At 37.7% G+C, this 21,497-nt stretch overlaps 1 protein-coding gene across 1 annotated transcript in view; it reads right to left on the reverse strand.

The window, feature by feature from the left end:
• Window positions 1-21,497, reverse strand: part of PAPPA (pappalysin 1) — a 146,955-nt gene that overhangs the window by 83,118 nt on the left and 42,340 nt on the right. Inside the window, exons 3-5 of the mRNA XM_072430152.1 lie at window positions 8,601-8,746; window positions 5,784-6,083; window positions 2,494-2,686 (exon numbers count right to left, since the gene is read on the reverse strand). Coding sequence (XP_072286253.1) covers window positions 2,494-2,686; window positions 5,784-6,083; window positions 8,601-8,746 — 639 coding nt within the window. The remainder of the gene's footprint in view (window positions 1-2,493; window positions 2,687-5,783; window positions 6,084-8,600; window positions 8,747-21,497) is intronic.

Genomic DNA, 21,497 nt, shown 5'->3' on the forward strand with positions numbered 1-21,497 from the left:
TTTTTAATAATATTTTTTTTTTATTTTTACTTTTAACAAGTAGTCATTGTTCAACATTCGTGCTAGGGATTTTTTTCTAATGTTTAGCAAACTGCCCCACCCAACTTTCCTCTGTTAGCTATAAACTAATTTGAATGGCTGCTGTTTTCTGGTTTGTTGCTATATGATGTAGGTCCAAATTTAGAGTAGGGACAGCATTTTGCAGAATAATCTTGGCAAGGCACTGCAGCACAAACCCGTGTTTGACATCATGTAAGAAATTGTTTTTCATTAAAGTGTATATAAACCCAAGAACACAAAATAATTTATTACAGCTTACCAGTATTTAGTTGTGGTGGCTGCATTTGTTTTCTTTTTTTCACCTAGTGTTTCTGCCAGTATTCTGTCCAAAATTGGAGGAGCATAGGTGTAAATGTTCTGTAGTCTACGGAAGTGAACTGAACAGGTCTGAAAACACTGCATGTGATACCGCTGCCTAGAGCAAAGGCTCACTTGAATTTTGGGAAAATCATCATGTATTTTTTGGTACAATTGTAAAAAGTCCAACGGGGAGTAAATACTGGAAGTTCAAAGTTAGGGTTTAGACACATTTTAGGCCCAGCTTGATTGAATTCCCAGACTACTGTAATGTAAGCCAACATGTTTCAGAATCTATAATTTCTCTCTTCGTCAGGGTTATAAAAACATACATTGGTAAATGCTAAGCTCTGATTGATCAATTCATTTTAACAATTCCACAAAAATCGCTTTAAAGAGGTTCCCTGGGACTAAAAGAACACCTACCAGTTTCCACATTGCAACCTACCAAGCAGCCCAGCATGTCTCTTCTTCTATACCACTGTATACCTATTGGGGGAAAACTGGCCCTTGCTTTTCGTTTTGATTGAGTTTCATTAAAAATATACCATGTTAGGAGCATGTCTCCTGTCTCACAACAATCAGCTTAATAGAAAGATTTTCCATGACTTCCCTTTTCTATCTGACAGCCATAAAACAAATTGAAGGGGGGGGGGGGTAAAATTCTTCCAAATTGGCCTAAAGACAGCAGAGGTTGTGATCCTTTCTAACATTACCCAAACCTAACTGAAGTTGGAGTTGGGTATTTTTAGTATTGGATAGTGTAGGGAAAAGTTAAAACCACTATCTTAATTTTGTTTGCTGCCTGTGTCCTGCTGGGGAGATCTTTCTTCTCTTTCCTGTCCCAAACTTTGTTCTTCCCCTCTAGCTCTCATGACAACCCTAAATGTAGGGTTTACCTTACTTTCACTTTAGTGACAAAGTTTACCTGCAACAAAATAGTGGTTAAATGTTCTAGATGGGGCCAAGATTTGGTAGAGTCCACGAACAAATTTTATTAGGAATCAATGTCCATGAAGGTGTTTGTGGTTGTTTTTAATCCAAAAAACATATTGGTTTGTATTGAACCTTATGAATATTGTTCCTAGACTCTGTGACTCAGGACAAGATATGAGAAAATCTAGGGCCATAAATCTTGGAGGCTTCAGATTTTGGCTCCAGGCCTTATGGAAAAAGAGATTTGATACAATATTTTCCAACAGCTTCTCCTAATCATAGCAATAAAACTTGGTCAAATCCATAGTTTTAACCAGTGTTTCTCAACCACAGTTCCTCCATGGGGTTTTTATAGGTTCTCTGTGCAATGAGCAGTTTGTGCCTCACAGGTCAGTATAAGTGACACCATTGATCTTTTTGACTAACTGTGTGGATGGCATTCTTCTTAATGTCCAACCATGTTTGAGGGATTCTTCCCATTGACCCCTAGGTTAAGGTACCATGAATCGGGTATATCATAAATTTTGGCAGGGGCCATGAACCAATTTCACTGGTTTGACAAGTTCAAAAAGGTTAAGAAAGGCTGACCTAACTAAAAATACTAAAAAAGTATTGAGTATACCAGTGTTTCTTGATCTTTTTACCATAGGGAACCCTTGAAATAATTTTCAGGTCCTAAGGGAACCCTTGTTCTAATAAATACATTCATAGCTCATATAGTATATAAGTGTGGTGGTCGATGGTAAAAATTTTTCTTACATTGATGGTCATTGGGAAGAATGCCACCCTTTAGCCAAAAAGATCATTGGTATCACACTGACCTGAGAGGTGCAAATTGCTCTTTATTCAAGGAACCCCAAGCAACTTCTGGAAGAACCCTGGTTGAGAAACACGGGTCTAGACATACCTTAAATATGAAATAAAACATTTAGACATAATAAGGACACATACATGATAATTAAACAGTAACCCAACACTCGTCAGTAGTTCTAGATCTCCAGGCAAAGCATTATGTTATGGCTGCCAGGTAGACTTGCTTCATAGAGGGAGGTCCAACTAAACAGAAAAGTTATGGACTAGGCAGGGTAAATAAATTCAAACTTTTCCCAGGGTTTTACTAAATAATGTTGTCAAGAGCTAATTGTCTTGGAAAACACTGGATTAAAAAAATGCATGCAATAACTTCTCATCAATGTTCACCTTTCAAAGATGTGTCCATCAATTGGTGGAAACCACTCCAGGGTGACTGAGGTATAGGTGTGCTCAATAATCTGTGGAGCAATTACTACCGGTGGAGGTTTGGAGAAGGGCTGCCAGCCTTGGTATACTAGGTCTAGGTAGCAGTGCATTCTGGCAACTTGATTGGGAGTGAAGGAATCAGTGCAGTCATCATCTGAAAGGAAAACCATGAGAAGGGTATATGCATTGTTATGGGACAATCTGGCTTGAGTACCTTAATGTAAAAAGGAAAAAAAAGCCTGCTTATTTTTAAGTAATATTTAGAGTTAATGATCTGTGAATGAGTTTGTTCAGTCATCATTTTTTACAGGGAAAGTAAAAAAAAACAAACCTTGTACAAGCTCCTGTCAGGGAACAGGGCTAACCTGTGAAATTAGAGGTCATATCAAGGTTTGTGATAATTTACAAAGGCTTCCACAGAACATAAATCTTAGCATTAGATCTCGCAGTCAATGTAGCATTGTGTTACTTCCCACTTTTTTTTTCTTTGAGCAATTAAAGCTGAGCTCCAAGCAGATATAAAATACCCAAATTATTGAAAAATTTGAAATTGAATTAAAATTGTGTAAGAATCCAAAACTGATTTGATATTGGAACAGTTGAAGAAATACATCCCGAGCCTTTGTACTGCAGAGCAGATAGAGAGCAGAATGATGGAGAGATAAACTCATTTGCCTTTCAAAATCTCCTTTAGAAAATCTTTTCCTCTATGGATTTGTTATCTGTGCATTTTTAAGTTTGCCTGGAGTTCAGCTTTAACTTCACATTGGGACATCCAAGCAAAATGCATTGTCATAAGAGTTACCTATTAATGCTCCTGAACAATGTCAAGCATTTTCTAAAGGACCCAACATTAAACATTCATTTAATTAGCTATAACATCTAAGTCCATATAGTAAAATAGCTGTACTAAACCTAACAGGAACATGCACAAACTCATTAACCAAGATTGCGACTTCCCTATTGATGTTAAATATTTTTGTCATTAGCTTTAAGGCTACATTCCAGAATGTCCTCAATAATTGATGGCCTTTATAGGAGTGTCTTGTAAAAAGCCATACGTACTTGCCAAGGATAGCCGCACTTAAAGATTTTAATAGCTTGCATAAAGTACAACAGTGCCATTGGCTGAGAAAAAAAAATCATACTACACTATAGGATTCACTTATCTAAACCTAATAATTAAAGACTTATATATTCTCTTTTATGTTGATGAAACATGAAAAAGTTTAATTTATTCAAATCTGCAATTTTTTTTTACCAAAAAATCTGGTTCTAGGCACCAACAACTATTCGGTAAGTTTTGGTTTTACATCCATGGTAAATTCCAAATAAACTATCTGGAAATATTTAATTATTTTCCATATCTTTGCTTATGGCTATACCAACTATGGTTTTACTAGAGCATAATAAAGAGACACTTTTACTTTGCTCATGTAAACTTTACTCTTTCTACAATGGAGTAAGATTTTTTTAGAATTTATTAGTGGTTTTCCTATGGCGCCCTTTAAACATCTTTATTTGGCATATGTCCTATGAAGTAGAAGTTTGTTGACCCCCGAAATGAGTTGTTTTATGTGATTCTAGTAAGAGCTATTAAAGTTGTTTCAACCTTTGTGGTCTGGCGCTCTTTCTGTGGTTTGAGTTTCGAAACTGGCTACCCAGCAAGAAGAGTCTAGTGCACACAAGCCAGCCTAATGAATGAAGATACTGCTTTTGAAATGATACCGGAAGTTCCTGTGCCTTTTATATATGGCTTCACAAACCCCTCTTCATTAGGTATGTAAATTCACCCAGCAAAACTCCATTGGTACCCAACGAACTGCCTGAACTCTACCCAACGGAACAGGGTTTTGTGTATTGGGAGTTTGTGACCACTCTATGGAGGGGTATCTTTGACATCATCCCCATCTAAGCTCCCACATCAGTTGATAATGGAGTATAAACAGACAGGCAATCTGCAGCAGGGAAGAAAAAAAAACGAGCATGATTGCCTAGTGGACAACCCCAGGGTTCTTTAAGGTTTTGCTTTGGTCTTCCTGGAGGGTGCCTGATTGACCACCAGTCCAATGGTACCTGCATAGCTGCCGATCCAATGTGAAGATCCAAGGTGAACATACCTGGTAAAGGTAAGTCACATTCAGCTGGATGGAATATCATAAGTGAGCAAGGTACTTGGATGAGAGTGAAAATATCACCAACATTACAAACCAATCCAGATGAATGGGACTAATTACTTCTAGCTACATTGAACCCTTTTAAGGTTCCCAATGAATTCAGAATATTCCAAATTATTTGTGAACCGAATACATTAGTCACAATACTTTATTATGCAACCTATGGTTAGCAAGGTTTATAATGCAGACTCTAACATGCAATTGCATGTAGAGGTGAATGAAGAATTGTGCTTGCATTAAAGAATAATTGCTTGTAATGCTACACCCCATTGTTGCTTATTTGAAGCGATTACTAGCAATTAAAGCTTAATTGAGGTTTCAGGTCCCTTTCTACAAGTTTGCCAATCCCACTCAGGTAGAGTGGGTGGATGGGTCTGGCTACATCATGGGTCTTCTGAAAGAAAAAAAATACTTAATGTTGCAGAGAGTGGTACCATGGATTAATATTGTGCTGTTCCCTGCGGTATTCTGTTGTAAAGCCAGGGCAGTTGGTGGAACCATGACACCCTGGGCTCACAGGAACTTGTTAAAACTTTAAAAAATGTTAAATGCTACTATTCTCACCCAGTCTCCAAAACTGTCCCACAAGGGAAAACTAAGGTTGTTCATATGACAGATTGACTTGCAGACTCTGCAAGTTAAACTACCATAAAGCTTGCAATAAATAATCAAAAAAATATAAATATTTGTCTAAGAAAACTGTCTGTATTGAGTCATCAGTGCTGTTTCACAGTAGAGTTATCCTTTGCCTCCTACATTTCCTTGTAACAAGTAAATGTATCTCCTTGGGACGTGCCATTGGGTGGGTTCCATCTTCCTATGCAAAAACCCTGGCAGCATGCTATGGCACCAGCAGGTACCGCCATCAGAAACAATGGTAGAAAGATCTACTTTCAAGTCGACTTGAAATCAAATGGCATATTTGTACTTGACTGTGAAAGTATGGTTATCGCATACACTTTAACACAATTTACTATATTTGCTTTTTATACAAAAACATCTTGAATGTACCTTGCTTCTATTACTAAAATTCAAATCACATTTATTTTTTGCCGTTTTAAGCAAATTTTTTACCTGCATAGCTCATGTAGTTATTATACGGAGTATTGAAAAATGTTTGAAAGCCACACGTTTCATTTCCGGGTCCGGGCACAGGATCTCCACAACTCTTATGCTTAGGGGATGGGTTAGTATCGCGGCACAGATCTCCTGTTTCATAGGAAGGATCTGTCTCCATGCATGGATCGCTGCAGGATAAAATTTCTGAGATGCCACGGAAGACATGGTACAGTCCCAGGCTGTGTCCAATTTCATGGATCATGGTATGCGTATGGCCAGGGACTCCGAAAAAAGAAGGATTCATGACAATACCACCTGAAAAAGATAATAAACATCTAATTATGTGTAGGAAAACTGCAAAGGCTGTGTTGATGTGCCTGTGATTGTGTATATATTTATGGCACTGGTTTCCTAAAGACCTTCCTAAAAAGGATTATGAACTGGCAGCATTGCCAGAGGTCTAACTCAAAAGTAAGTCCACCATAGAGAGTAAAAATAAAAGGCATACGGGCACAATATGGCAAGAGCTGATGCTGCTCCTTGCAAAAAAATATCCAAGCCCACAAGCCATCCATTTTATTCTTCTAATTTGCCAATTTTTTCATCAGTTCATTGGAGCACCACCTGAATTTGGCACAAACATTTTGCCATGGCTTTGGCAAATAACCTTTTACCCTTCACAATTCTCATGTCACGACATGTATAACCATCTATGTTGGTTTAAAATGACAGTACAGGTGACATAATGCTCCTTGTTCGCATCTTGGTTAGGTTGATATCCGAATGGCAATCATATGTTCTTCCTACGTTTGTATGGGTTAACTTTGGGCACTTGAGTTTCAATGAACATTCTTAAAATGTACTTGATGATTTCCTGGATTTCTTCCCATGAAAAATGGCATGAGACTAAGGTAGGGGCAATAGATTGTGTGCTCCTCTGATGGACATGTACCAACATGACTTGTTCAATAAACTCAGTAAAATACCATGTAAAATGTTGCTGCTATAAAATATAATTAGGCTGGAGTATAAATGTTACATTTTTCAGTATTTAATTACTACACTCAATTTTTTTTTCATTTGCTTAGTGGATTATGAAAATAAAGTCGTTCCAACATGCATAAGGATAAGCACTGGCATGGTACAAGTCACATTTTTAATACACCTTAGCTCTTCCCATGTGTTCATGCAAATCATGTAAGTTTGCAAATACAACCTTTTGTTTTCATTTCTCCAACATTCCTTTGAAAGCTCTGCTGGCAACCTCAAATTTCCTCTAAGCAGGCTAATCTGCATGCCTTCAGGCACAGGACTTCTATTTATACAGAGGTAAACTACAGGAGGCATCCCCGATATGCCTCTCAATATGCATGGTCCCAGCCCCTGATTCAAGAAAGCCCACCTGACGGTTAACCAGGTATGCCCACATACACACAATGCAGTTCAGACTGGTTATCTCTGGTTCTAGCCTATCTCTATGGGATTCTGTCTGTACAACCATCACCTGGGGAAGTTAGGTATTGTTTATTATAGCTTCAGTTTGTAGAAAGATCAGATAGGCATATGTGGCCAAATAATTTATTTTTTATCATAAAGGTTGTATTTATGCTTTAATAAGTACAAGTATACATACTGTACATGTCCTTATTTTTTTTTTTTGCTTCCGTGACTTAATCAATCAGGACATCCTCCCATGGTGAATATTTACCTAGATATGGTGGCTGAGGTTTCTGTTAATATTCAAAACCAATATTCTTTAGTGCTCTGTCTTCTTTGCTTCCAACAGACTTAAATAGGGCCACCACCATAGTGTCTCTTACCTTGGATTATGAGCCCATAAAACAATATGGGGGGACCTTCTACAGGCTTGGCGAGTGCACAAGAGCTGCTGGGATCTGGATGCAAATCAACAACAGAAACCATGGTTCCAGATTCTAAAATCTATCATGAATGCTAAAGCCAGACTTATCCATCCTTCCCACCACTCCTCTTCTGCTGCCTCATTTTGCAATTATCTTCATTGGCTTCCATTTCACCAAAGAATCAAATTCAAGCTCCTGTGCTTTGCCTTCAAATCCCTCTACAGCTCTTGTCCCACCTACCTACCTGATACACAAATCTCTCCACATCTCTTGTTCCGCTTACCTACCTGATACACAAATCCCTCCACAGTTCTTGTCCCACCTACCTACCTGATACACAAATCTCTTGTCCCACCTACCTACCTGATACACAAATCCACCCACAGCTCTTGTTCTTACCATTCTCACTTGATAAAAAAATACACCCCTAGTTGCTCTTTTCACTCCTCCAATGACCTACTAATGACTTCCTCACTCATAACTCTGTTACTTGTCTAGCTCCAAGACTTTTCTAGAGCTCCCCTGACTGTCTGGAATGTCTTTCTCGTCCTATTCGGCTTGCTCCTACTTTCTGCTCCTTTAAAAGAGATCCTAAAACCCAACGCTTCAACCTCACCTACCCATCTTCTTCCGTCTCCTAAACCCTCACTACTTCCCACCACTTCCTATCCCCCTCCTATTGTGTGATACTTCCCCCACCCTCCTAGATTGTAAGCTCTTCTGGTCAGGTCCTGTTCCTCCTGTATCACTGTCTGTATCTGTCTATCATTTGCAACCCCTATTTAACGTACAGTGCTGTGCAATATTTTGGCGTTATACAAATACAATCTATAAATATAATAACAATAATAATAAATGTAAATGTACACCTGGGGAGGGGTAGGGTGAGTTTGTTTAGGTAAATGAAATGGCAAAAAAGGTAAGTACACTTATCCTTTAAAATAAAATGCAAACTGTAGGCACAACGTACCGAGATATGTGAGAACTTCTTTGTCCCAAGGCCACGTGGCCACCCCAGCCAGCTCCTCTTCTGACGAATTTGCGAAAAAAATGTTGAGCTGTGTTGATCCAGGCACATTGAGGCGATGTTTCAGTTCATTTAGATCTAAGTAAGCCCTGCAACATAAATATTTGTGTGATTCCATGACCTTCTCCATACCAATTCATTAATCAGCGTGTCACTGATAATGGTAATTAAATAAATAATCTGGCCTTTTAAGAGATTCTGTTCATTGACCTTAAGGAAGGTTATCATTGTCATTATTCAAAGCTTCATATCAAAGGGATTACTGTCAAATACTAACATCAAACATATCCTGAATGATCCAGCTTGCAAGAAAACCCTACCACCAGCTAATTCTGGACCTTTCAAATACAAGGTTACAATATCTGCGTAAGTGGGGAATGCATACACAATGGAGGCACATGGGTCATCAATTCACCAACATCAGAGATTCTTACATGGAATATATTATTGAATACATGGGTAAAATTTAACATACAAGTCATACTTCATTAATATAAATAACATATATATTCCTTACCACTTATAACTGAATATGCTATTCTGAAAATCCCATATAAAGTAAAAGTAATATGCAAAAATCTATCTCAAGTTTAAAATACATGTTAGGAAAAAAGAGACCCTACAACGACTAATATTTTGCTGTGGCAGCCCCAGAAAAGGAAAGGACACATTTCCCCATGTTTATACCCTACAAGAACAGAACAATACTTGTTGATCTGCAGAAAAGCTATATTCCGTCATAGGCTGACAACACTCCATTTTTTTATTGAAACTGGTGTCAGACCTCCCCCTTGTTTAGGAACTAGGAAGGATAACATGGAAAGTGTGACAGGATATGGGATGGCTCTGAAGTTTTAATGGATTTTTTGCACACTTTAATTGTCATACTGTACAGGTCAAAAGGTAGTGTTGACTTTTTACTAAACTATTGAATTGTTCATTTTACAGCACAGATTGATTTTTTTGTAATCACTGGGAACTGAGAGGGCTAATCAGATTCCCTAAAATAACATATGAATTATGCAGGGGACACATGATTTCTGGACTTCAAATCAACAGATTATTCTGTGCTACTACAGCATTAGGAAGCTATATTGTTGCCACCCGGTCATAAGGATCACAAGAAAGGGACAAATACTGTCAGGATTACTCAGTATTTTTTCCATTTATCAGATGCTAAAAAAAAATGCATTAGTGTGTTTAAAAGACTAAAAGGCAGAGAAGATAAGGGAAGGGAAAAAAGCAGGCTTTTTAAAGAATCATTTTGTAGTTATGTAAAAAAAACAATAGTACCTTTATTATAACTTACAAAGTAAGATTAAAATTAGTACATTCAGGGAAAACATCATCATCATCAACATCAACATGAAAAAGTGTGGAATATTCAATCTGTTCACATAGTTCTTTGTAGTTATTAAGATTAACAAACTTTTGTAGGAGCAAGGGGTCACGTAGCAGGTCCCAACCCGACGCGTTTTGCCCCTATGGGCTTCCTCAGGGGATTAAGAGACCCCACAACTATGATAATAAATCATTTTAGTATACATGATAACTTCAGACATAATAACCTATTATGATTATCAGTTAGTCACATTGGATTGAGTACTGACTTACTGTGTACAATGTGAGGATTGGACTGATTGGGAGAAGGCGGTATATCGTTTATTGGTCCAAGACAAATATTTCAATCAGAAAAGGCAGTTTGGATGCTCTATCAGTGGAAAAACATAAATTGGGAATACAAAATTATTAAAAGAAACCTTAAAATGAAAAAATACATTTGTAAGGAGGATAAAAAAAATGTTACTTGGGTGAAGATTTTTATATCCCCCTTACAAATGTATTTTTTCCCATTAGGATTTCTTTTACTCACCATGAGCAATAGAAGGTGCAACAGCAATCCCACCTTGTTTTTATCCCACCCAACATTCCTTGGCTCACCACTGGATTTTTTTAAATCACAGAGGCTCAGTATTACATTTGGGCATTACCCGGAACAGTGTTCCGGTAACTGCACCCTGTTTAGAAACACCCACCCCTCCAGACTGACCTATCAGGGCATTTTGATATTTGCAAAACTCCTTCTAAGAGCCAACCTGGTGCTTGCATCAGGGCTGATGGCTCCTCAGAGGAGTAATAAAAGCTGAATATGGTGATATTTCTAGGAAGCTATGTACAGCATTCTTTAGCTTGGATTATAGCTCTATTACAAGGAAGGTAACTGAAAATTACATTTGTTATTGGGAGTTCTGGGCTATGTAGCCACTACAGATAGCGTCATTGAATGACAAAAGTTTTTTGCCTGTTTTCTATGTGGATCATTTCTAGATATATTTTACATTATTTTCTGTTTTTTACTGCATTTTTCTCCCACAACCTTAATAATACAGTAATGGTCGATTCATTAATTTCACTTCAGAGGATTTATTTACTGAAGTCATATTACTTCAGTGGTAGCTTGAAGCAAAATGTGTCCACTTAATCAAATGAGTATTCAGGAATTCCAGGAAGGCCATGTAAAGGAAAAGGAATATTGTGATCTGAACATGATGATCAGCCAAAACCACCTGCCCAATATTGTGAAGGTCCACTTTATGATGCCAAAACTGTAGTCCATCATGTTCTGGACTACAAGACCTCCGATGGTGTTCTGTAGAATTCAACACCAAGGCTTTAGTAGCAGAACATTTAGGTCATACTGCCTTCTTCCCATAAAGTATTCTGGTGCTATCTCTTCTCCAGGTCAACAATGCTCACACACCTGGCTATCCACATGATGTAAAGGAAAATTTCATTGATCAGACCAGACCATCTGTTCCCATTGCTCCATAGTCCATTTATGATGCTCACATGCCCATTATAGATACTTTTGGCAATGAACAGGAGTCAGCTTTAGTTATCTTCACTGGTCTGCTACTCATTACCCTCTTTCAGCAACCTGTAATACATTGTGTGTTTTGATATCTTTTTTTATGACCAGTATTAGGTTTATGTTAGAGAAGTTCAGCTTATGCTACAGAGAGAGTATCAGTAAGTCTTGTGGACTCATGACTCTATTGCCAGTTCACCAGTTGACCTTCCTTGCACCATTTTTGATAGATAATACCCAAGAACACCCCTCAAGACCTGATATTGTAACCCAGTCATCTAACCTTTGCAGTTTGGTCAAGGACCCATATGCTTCTTCATTTTTCTGTTTCCAACACATCACCTTCGAAAAATGACCGTTTGCTGAGTCAAATATCCCAACTCTTAGCAGGTGCAATTGTAACCAGATCATTAATGTTATTATCTTCACCTGCTAGTGGTTTTCATATTTTGACTAATCAGTTGCATGTATTACAAATGAGGAAATATGCAGCATGTTTCTAAAATTTGAGCTTAGTTACTCAATACTTGTTATTGTGTAATGCTTACACCTTATGAAAGTGTTACTTGATTCACAATTCAGAGAAGTAATAAATATCTGTCCTCCATGGAAGAGAAAAACAAATAACAGGGACCTGCCAAAGCACATCTCTATAGCTCTGCTAAGTAAAATCCATCTCATAAAATAAGCTGAATATAGCATTCATTTAATATACATAAAAGGGAAGGGGTGCCTCAATGGTTGAGTGTACAAATATTATTTCATTTCAGTATATTATATTTAAAATTGAGCTGGCTAAATCAGCCTAATTTTTGAACGTTTTTACCTTTTAGAGGTATCACTCCAGTCCAATTTTCATCAATATCATTGATCTTGATGAAGGAGGTTGCTTGAAACCTCCAAACCATGTTGGTTTGTTTTTTTTTTATTCTTTTGGATTTTGTCCAAGACACCTGGCAGAGACCTTTTCGTGTGGAAAACCTACTCACTTTCCTCTATTTCGTGTATTGCACTCAACACAGCAAAAGTAAACCCGTTCTTTCAAAGCATTCCTTTTTTTTTTTAGGATAATCTCTTGACAGCAACACTTTCAGGGCAGGCTACTGATGATCTAGAACTGACAGCAAGCTTGTGCCATATAGTCCCATCTTATGTTGCCAATGTCGTTATTTTCCATCTTTGCCCTCTTCTTTATTCAAAAAGGCCCCTGCAGCTGGATAGGGTAGGATACCATCTCAGACAGTGATGTGGACACGAACAAAAGGACCTTGCCTGAACTAAACAAGAATAAGACTTAGTTCTGAAACATAGGGCGGTTTAGGTTTAAAAATGTAGGTTTTAGATCATTTTAACCCAGTGGTCATTTAGATGGGGGTGGGATTTAGAGGCGATCTCAGCTTCATATATATATATATATATATATATATATATATAGAGAGAGAGAGAGAGAGAGAGAGAGAGAGAGAGTAAAAGTGAGTATGATGCATTTATACAATTGATGTGGTTGATACCATTGATAACAATAAATGATGGCTATGCTGCCCGCACTGTGGTCAGCTGTAGTTCCAAAGGCTGACGTTTATGGGTGCTCATTATGGGTGTTTTGACCACTCTTTAAAGTCCACCATGCTCATTGCAATGAATACATTATAGCAAACCCTAGATATGTAGTATTGCCTCTGACAAACACTAGCTACTACCCAATTTCCTACCCCAGCCCAACTTACTTGCCAACCACTTTTTGAATGATGGAAATGCAGTCCGCACCACTGCAGCATTCCCATCAATCAGAAAGTGATTGGCTTAAAAATTGGGCTGGGGTTTGATATGACCTTGGCAACATTTTTTGTTTGCCACTGATGTACGTTCATAGTGGTTTACAAAGTTGTGAAGTGAAGAGCTCCTAACATTTTGCAGCAAACTTGTAGATTGTAAAGTGAGGAGTTAAATTAGTAAATACCACATCCTCTTTATAAGAGCATTTATTTGATGATGATGATGACAGCAACAATAAAAGCTTTCTTAGAGTGGTTTTATGTGCAAGGAATTTTATTGCTTACAGGAGGGAAATCCATCATTAGTCATTTTTTGTTGTAACTGCAAACAAGCAAATCCCTACTTTTATCCTGGGAAATCTAGAATCTCTCTCTCTTTTTTATTCTGTTTTCTGTTAAAATTGATAAATGTTTTATTGATCATTCCCCAAAAAAACATAACAATATAATAGCTCTTTTAAACTGGTGTTTGGTATCAAATGACTATAAAATTTCAAGAAAGATTTGTTAAAAAGGATTTAAGCAGCCACCTGTGGTAGACTACAATTGAATGCCCAAAGCAGTTTTTGTGTTTTATACGTTATATTGATTTACGTGTTATCTTTTATATTCCATGTGGTATTTGAAGGTGTTTGGCATGCTCTTTGTAAAAAATAATTGAAAGGAAAAATAAAATTCTTAAAAAAGTGATGTTTAATATTAGATTAGTGCTGTATGGAAGGTACTTTTGGGACATAATATTTAAAAAGCCTTATGTAAGTCTTAAGTTATTTTTTCAAAACCCAGGCCATCCTTCAATACGCCCATCCTCCATACTTCCCTTTGGTCTTTCAAAGCTGTACTGGCTCCTCTCCTGGCATAAAATGTTTTACTTTAATTTCACACTGTTAGCTACTAACAAAGTACATTAGAATCTGCAACAAGACAGACAGAAGCCACCCATTCCTGGTTGGTGGACATTCAGAATCATCCAGCCCCTCCCTCCCTTGCCTGACTGTTCAAGGCGGCGCCTCCTTCATTAGTTGTATTTTAGTTCTGTTAACCATGGAGGCTCAGAATCCCATTTGGGACATTATGTACCAAACTCTGTCACTTCTTCCCACCAGAGGTGGGATCTGGATAATATTAATCTGGTAAAGTGAGGTTCTCAATATTTGAAGAGTAGGAGCTCCGGCTTGACGTTCCCTTCAATGGCTTGCACTGGCATATGATATGCCTGCATAGCAAAGAGAGGAACAAAGTGCAAACAATGGTGTGATTGGATCTACAATATGGTATGTAATGAAAATGGAAAGGTTATTGTAAACCTTTATGCGATATGGGGTTTGAAGTTACAAGAAAGGGAAATATTATCAGAATTAATTTAGTCTCAAGGTGAGCTACCGCCTGTCCCAGCCCCTGCCTCTCGACACCTCCCACAATGCCCTTGACTGGGTGTTCTGGGAGCCCAAAGCTTTCATTTTGAAAAATTTGGAGTGTTCTAATTATATAATGACCTCTTGTGCCATTATATGTTGTAGACCTTTATGGATAAACATTGCAGACCATCCAAGATAAATGAGTTTGTCGGACATCCCATTCCAAAGTCATGGCCAATTTTAGAGACCTAACACCCCCTCCATCCTCTTTCCATTCGAAATGCACCTACTCTACTCATTGATGGACACCCAACCATCAAAGCTATATGAGCTTATTGGACATCCCATTGCAACATGGTTAGGAACTTGTCACACCCTTCATGCTTTTTTCTATTCAAAATGCCTCCTCTACTCTACTCTTTGATGGACACCTGACCATCAAATAAATATGAGCTTGTTAGACATCCCATTCCAAAAACATGGACATTGATATGGAACTGTCACCCCCTCCATCTCCCTTTTAAAATGCTTTTACTCTTTAAAGGAGCCTCTTCAGAAAATTTGGGAGTGTGTCTTTGGAAATCTATGCCCATTTGTCAGGTCGGGTACTTTTAATGAATGAGAAGACCTGGCTCAGAATCAGTGTTCCAGTTCATTCCGAAGATGTTCGGTAGAAATGAAGTCAAAGCACTGCACCGGCCACTGGAATTCACCCACATCACATGGTCAAATCATGTCTTTTTGGCATGACTGGGATACAGTTAAACTAGAGGAAAATATAAACTTCAAAATGATATTTATATATGTAGTATTTGTAATATTTGTTCATAATACAGTAAGGTTCTTAGTAACAGTAGTAGGGTTAGTTTATGGTATGGGTAGCACTGAGTTATTTGCATTTACTTATCATCAAACTTCACCAAGTAAGCCTAGGGAAGAGTTATTTGAATATTGTTTAAAAGTAGGCAGCCAGAAATCATTGGTTAAACTGTTTTGACTGTTTGTAAACCCAAAAATAATCATAGTTGCCAGGACATGAAAATGATTTGCGATCCCAGGTCAGTGTATCATTTCACCAACAGTTATCATCACCGAGTCTCGAAATCTAGTTGTACAATAAGCAAAATACGTGGCAGGATCATAAGGTCACTAACCATTAACTAAGATATATCTGTCACATTTGTGCAATACCAGAACTCTTCCCGAACATCATTATTCTTACAGCAAGCATTTATACAACACTCTGGAGAGCTGATGGCGTCATGGATGGCTCCTGCGCTGGACTGAATGTGGTAGCTTTGAATCTACGCAGCAGGCTGAAAAAGCTGCTTGATACAAAACAGCATTTGTTTTTTGCAATGGTCTTGTTTGTTAAAGATGTTCTTAAGAGAGCAAGAAAATACTAATACTTGTATTTGGATGCCATTTATACAATGTTAAAGTGTACGTAAACCCTCACAATGAACGCCTGTTATTTGCTACCTTTTCCTGTGTTAAATATATCAATGAAAGCTTTGGTTAGGTCTGATGAGTGCAAAAACTATCTGGTATGTCTTGAAAGCTAAAAATGTAGAGCTCTTCCTGTAGTGTCCTTTGCACACCTCTCGTGTTTTTTTATTAAAGCAGAACTTTACCTTTACTTTCACAGAGCCCTAAATCCTTCCAGAGCTGCTCTTGATTTGGTCCCCCGCTGTCCTGGTCTCTTCCTTCATCTCAGAACAGAGGAAGTGCTGGGCGCTGTCATTTACTTCCGTCCCCTACCTTCTGTCTCCTACCTTCTTCTGACTACATCAGCCCGCACAGAGACTGGGTGTCGTATCTTGCTGAAAATGAAAAAAAAAGAGTGCCAACCTCACTGCACATAGATTTCTTAATGCCTGGAAAAGCTCATTTTCCAGGGGTAGTAACCTCAAGCCTCTTAGGATACGAAGACGTAAGGTGTCCCAGGAGGCTCTGCACCCCCTAAAAAAAGCAAACTTTTGTACTTTCTATAAAAGGGTTATCTACTTTTTTATACAAAGTAGTGATGGGTCGCTTTAAGCCCTTTACTGCTTAATATAGACTTACCACAGACTTGAGACTTTTTTGTGACTCTGATTGGAACACTTGGTAGAGTGGATTTTGGAAAAAGAACACTAATTTTGAATATGGGTGATTCCTGTTAAGTTTTCTTTGGATTGTTCCCAGGATCTATTTCCAGTCTCAAACTAATTCCTGAGCAAGCGGACCTAGTGTCTTCAAAATACATTGAATTTGTTTGAGACCAAACAATTGTTGAGAAATTCCTTCACACCCTATTTCATGTTTTTATTATTATTATGTTTTTTTTTTATGAAATAATAAATAAAGTTTGCTGGCATTTTACATTTCTAAATTTGGTAACTAGATGCCAAGTTTTATTGTTGGTATTTATTCTAGTTCCCCATAAGTTTTGGGATGTGGCACCGTGTATATTGAATAGGTGACTATTGGAAAGCACTTTCTTCATTTTTCATGGACTTAGTCTGTCATGGTAAAAGAGAAACAGAAGAGCTGACATCACTCAACCCATGACAGGACTCAGCATTTCTGTTGATCAACAGGTGTAGTTCTGTACTTGCAGAGTCGAATCATGGGTAAATGTGATCTTTCTGTCCATTCTTCTCGGGCTGCCACTTCAAAATTATAATGCTCCCAGGTATGAGGGAACATGTAATCTCCCACTATGATGCATTGCTTGGGTCTAAGCCTAGAGGAGGAGATTAGTTTTGTCCCTCTGGACCAGCCTTTCTCAAACTTTGTAACATGGGGGACCCCATGAAAATACATTCAGGTCTTCAAGGACCTTCTTCTATAATTACTATATCCATATCTCACAGTATATTAGTGTGGTGGACAGAGGTAAGAATGTCTCTTACATTTCTGGCCATTGGGAAGAATATCACCCTTACAAATACCCAGAAAGATTACTAGTGGCAATGATGGTTCATTGCTCAAGAAACCCCTAGCAAGATCTGGAGGAACATTGTTTGAGGATCTAGGCTGTAACACCACCTAATTCCAGGTAATATGTGGTAGTAACAATGGAAAACACAGCAGCGAGTGAAATATGGAACAATAAGTATAAGGCCTTTGGGGGTGGATCACTTTGCCCTAAATTTGCAAGGTGGCTGGGTGGCTTTAAACATGAGGATCTTCTAAAATCCTCTGCATCACCAGTGTATGGATTGCACTGGCTCTACTTTTACGCCATTGATCTGTAAATAACTGGTCTGATTGATCAAATCTCTCTTGTGAAAAATAGACTATCATGGGCCAAAACAATATGCACTTTTAAAACTCTGCACAGGTTTCAAATATCAGTCTTATTCAAAGTTGCTGGTGACAACAATACATGTTTTTTATTTTAATCTGATGCAAACGAAAGTTAAGCAGATACTGGTTGGGTAAATAGATATGGTACCAAAAGTACATCTACTCCTGCTACCCAACCTCCAGCAGGTTCTACTAGTATATATCTTGCAATATTTATTCTGAAGACCAGACATCTTCTGGTTGTTAATCAGTACTGCAGCTTTGGTCTTTTGAGTGCTTTATTCCAAAAAGTGCATAGGTAGACTGCTAGACATTTAGCCAGTGACCAGTCAACAGATTTGTCTATTTGTTCCCGCCCTGGATGGAGGTCTATCTGACTTTTTCCATTGTATATGAATTGTCTATTCATATGCTATGATTTATTCCTGTAAATTATTTGGGTTATGTTTACCTGTGCCTATTCTGATAACCTGTTATTGCTAGTCATTTGTCCATTTACATTAAACTTATTTGTTTTCTGAAAACAAACTCATTCTAACTAATTGTAGAAATCATGCAAAACATGGACTGACTTGAATCTAGGATATAAACAGGCAGACTTACCTCTGGGTCTATGTGTCTAGCAGTCTAGTTAAACATTCCTAAATAGAGCAGGTGTAAACTGCAAAAAAACGGAGCTGCATTGCATAGAAAGACTGTCCCACTTAATTCAGAGACAATCAAAAGACATTTATAAATTATTATCTTTGCCCCAAGAGTCTATAGTCTAGCTTACCCACCGCATCTCCACACAAACTAGGATAACTTTTGATCATATCCTATTAACCAATGAGGTTTTGGAATGTGTAAGAAAACAGAAGCAATAAGAGAAAAACCACAAACCTTAGGAAAATATACAAACACCACTGTAATTCAATATACTCTAATGTTTAAAAGATAGACATATGTAAAACAATTTTCCTGGGAACTTCACAAAATCAGAGAATCATGGAATCAGAAAAACCCCCAAGAATAAAAGGAGCCTCTTTTCCCCTGCAAACAGAAAAAAAGCTGAATTCCTCCAGATATTTGTCATCCTCTGGGACAAGTGATATTTTGAGAAGACTGATTCATCTTCCCCTTTCACCAAAATGTTCCTGTACTATAAATGTACTGTATCTTATCTATAACAGAGGTGCTTGGTCAGGGGCCCAATGGCCACTGTTTTGTTCTCATCTTCCAATGACCTGACCCCGAGGGGCCTGGAGGGATACAATCTGCACCCATTTACCAACCACACAATAATTCACATACACTAATTCACATACACTTTTTTTCTTGGCAAATTTGCTTATTCCAACGTACTCCATTAAGATGCCTTAGGTAATTTTTTGGTTAAAAAAATGAAAAGAAAAGGAAAAAAGAAAGATCCCATCATGTTTTAGGGCTTTTATGTAATCTGTGTCCCATTGGAAAAACTCTGGCCCTACGTCTATCCAACAAACACAACGGGAGGCGAGTTGAAATCAGCCCAAAAGGAAATGTCCTCCTAGACAATTACCACAGGTACACATATCACCAATGCATCATATCTGTTCTGGAGACAACTCAAAATTTTGGATTTCCTTTCGATTTAGACCCGGTGATAACGGTCACCGGGACAAACAGAAAGGGTGAATATACCCAACGGAGACACAGACAATAGTAAAAGTTGAACAACATTCTGTTTCTTCTCCACAAAAAGTTTTGGCTTTAGATACACAAAAAGATTTTTGTTTCATAATATTCATGATGCATTGGACCTAATTTATTAAAGCTCTCTGAGACTGAAAAAGATAAATGGGGAAACCTGGGTGATCCAAGTAACCTGGAATGGATCTAGTCCAGGATTGAAAACATTTGCCAACTAATTGCTTTAATAAATCGGGACCACTGACTATGGTATGATTGTGGTTTGTCAGCTGACCCTGTTTGGGAGGGTGTGGAGTTAAATTTCATGCTACTGAAATCTAATGAGGCCCAGCTGTGACCTTAAATTAAAGCTCCAAAAAAGTCCCCATCATTTCCAAAATATGTTCTGTAAATTACCAACCCCCTAAGTAATCTGAGTGAGCAAAGGCACACATGTTTAAAGCCCAGCTTGGGCACCCACAATGGCATCCTCCAGTAGAATATTGAGCGTAGCCTCATAAGGAGCAGGAAGTATAACATCTTCAGAATTGCTAGGTGAAAATGAAGGAAAAAAGCATGAAAAAGAAGAATATAGACTCTTTATTTGAAGTGGTACTGAGCATATACAGCTCAGTGTACAATCCTGGCATACTCAGGTGACAGCATTGAATGAACTTCCATACAAAGTGACGTCATTCAGGATTGGACAATCAAGATGGCCAAAGATCTGAGCCCAGAAGATGCTGGAATTGGCGTTGGATTGGAGGATGGAAGTTAAATTAGTTTTTTGTTAGGAAAAGATAATCTGTAATATATTACATTTGTCTACCCCGGGTTTCTCAACCTTTTGCAACATGAAATAACCTTTTCTTCTTCAGGGAACCCTTTCTATAACACAGATCACAGTACATAGGCTTAGTGGTCAGTGGGAAGAATTCCTCTTATATTACTGGCCATTGGGAAGAATGTCACCCTTACAGCCAAATGGATCAGTGGTATCTATTAAACTGACCTCAGAGGTACAAATTGCTCATTGCTTAAGAACCCCCAGCAACCTCTGATGGAACCTTTACATTCCATGGAACCCTCGTTTAGAAAAACTGTTTTAAGCCCTCAGCATTTATTCAGTGCAAGAGAATAGTGTTATGAGTGTTTAATTTCTTTGGGAAAAACATAAAAACACTTAAACATTAAAATAAAATTAACCTAAAAAAATATTTTTTTAAGGAAATAAAAAACAAGACCTAACTTTAAACATTAGGAATAGGAAAAATGGTTGACATTGCCAACCCCCCAATTTTTTTTTTAGATAACTGGCACCATGATACACGTACAGTATAATAAATAAATAATTATTATGGCAAGAAAAAAATGAATTATTTTATAGCTAATGACATTACTTTGTATTCATTGTTTCCTTTTGTGCATGATTTATATGTTGATATATTTGTATACAATTGAAAAAATGGGCCATGTACGTTAGATTTTTTTCATATGTTTATCTTTCAATGTTTTTTTAATAAGGACCAAAAGAGGGATAAAAACATATATACAAAGTTGAAGATGAAGTATTAAACACGGTTCACTGGCATACTAAACCTACTGTGATTCTTTGTTCCCCTTCACCTATTTTGAATTCTTTGTTCCCCCCTTACCCTCTCCCTTTCCCTTATTTTTACCTGAAACCTTATTAAATCTTTGATTACCCACTCTGTTTCTTCCTGCTACTCAGCTTAACTTTGTTATATTCCTCTACCATTGAAACAAATTTGACCAATTAATCCTTTCTTAAGTACATACATTTAAAAAAAAACATATATTTCAAAATCTCTATCTGCTTATCCTTTGCCCTTTTTAGTTGTATTTTACTGTCGTGGTATTAGTCCTGTAAATG

Source organism: Pyxicephalus adspersus, chromosome Z (assembly GCF_032062135.1).
Source record: "Pyxicephalus adspersus chromosome Z, UCB_Pads_2.0, whole genome shotgun sequence".
Lineage (NCBI taxonomy): Eukaryota > Metazoa > Chordata > Amphibia > Anura > Pyxicephalidae > Pyxicephalus > Pyxicephalus adspersus.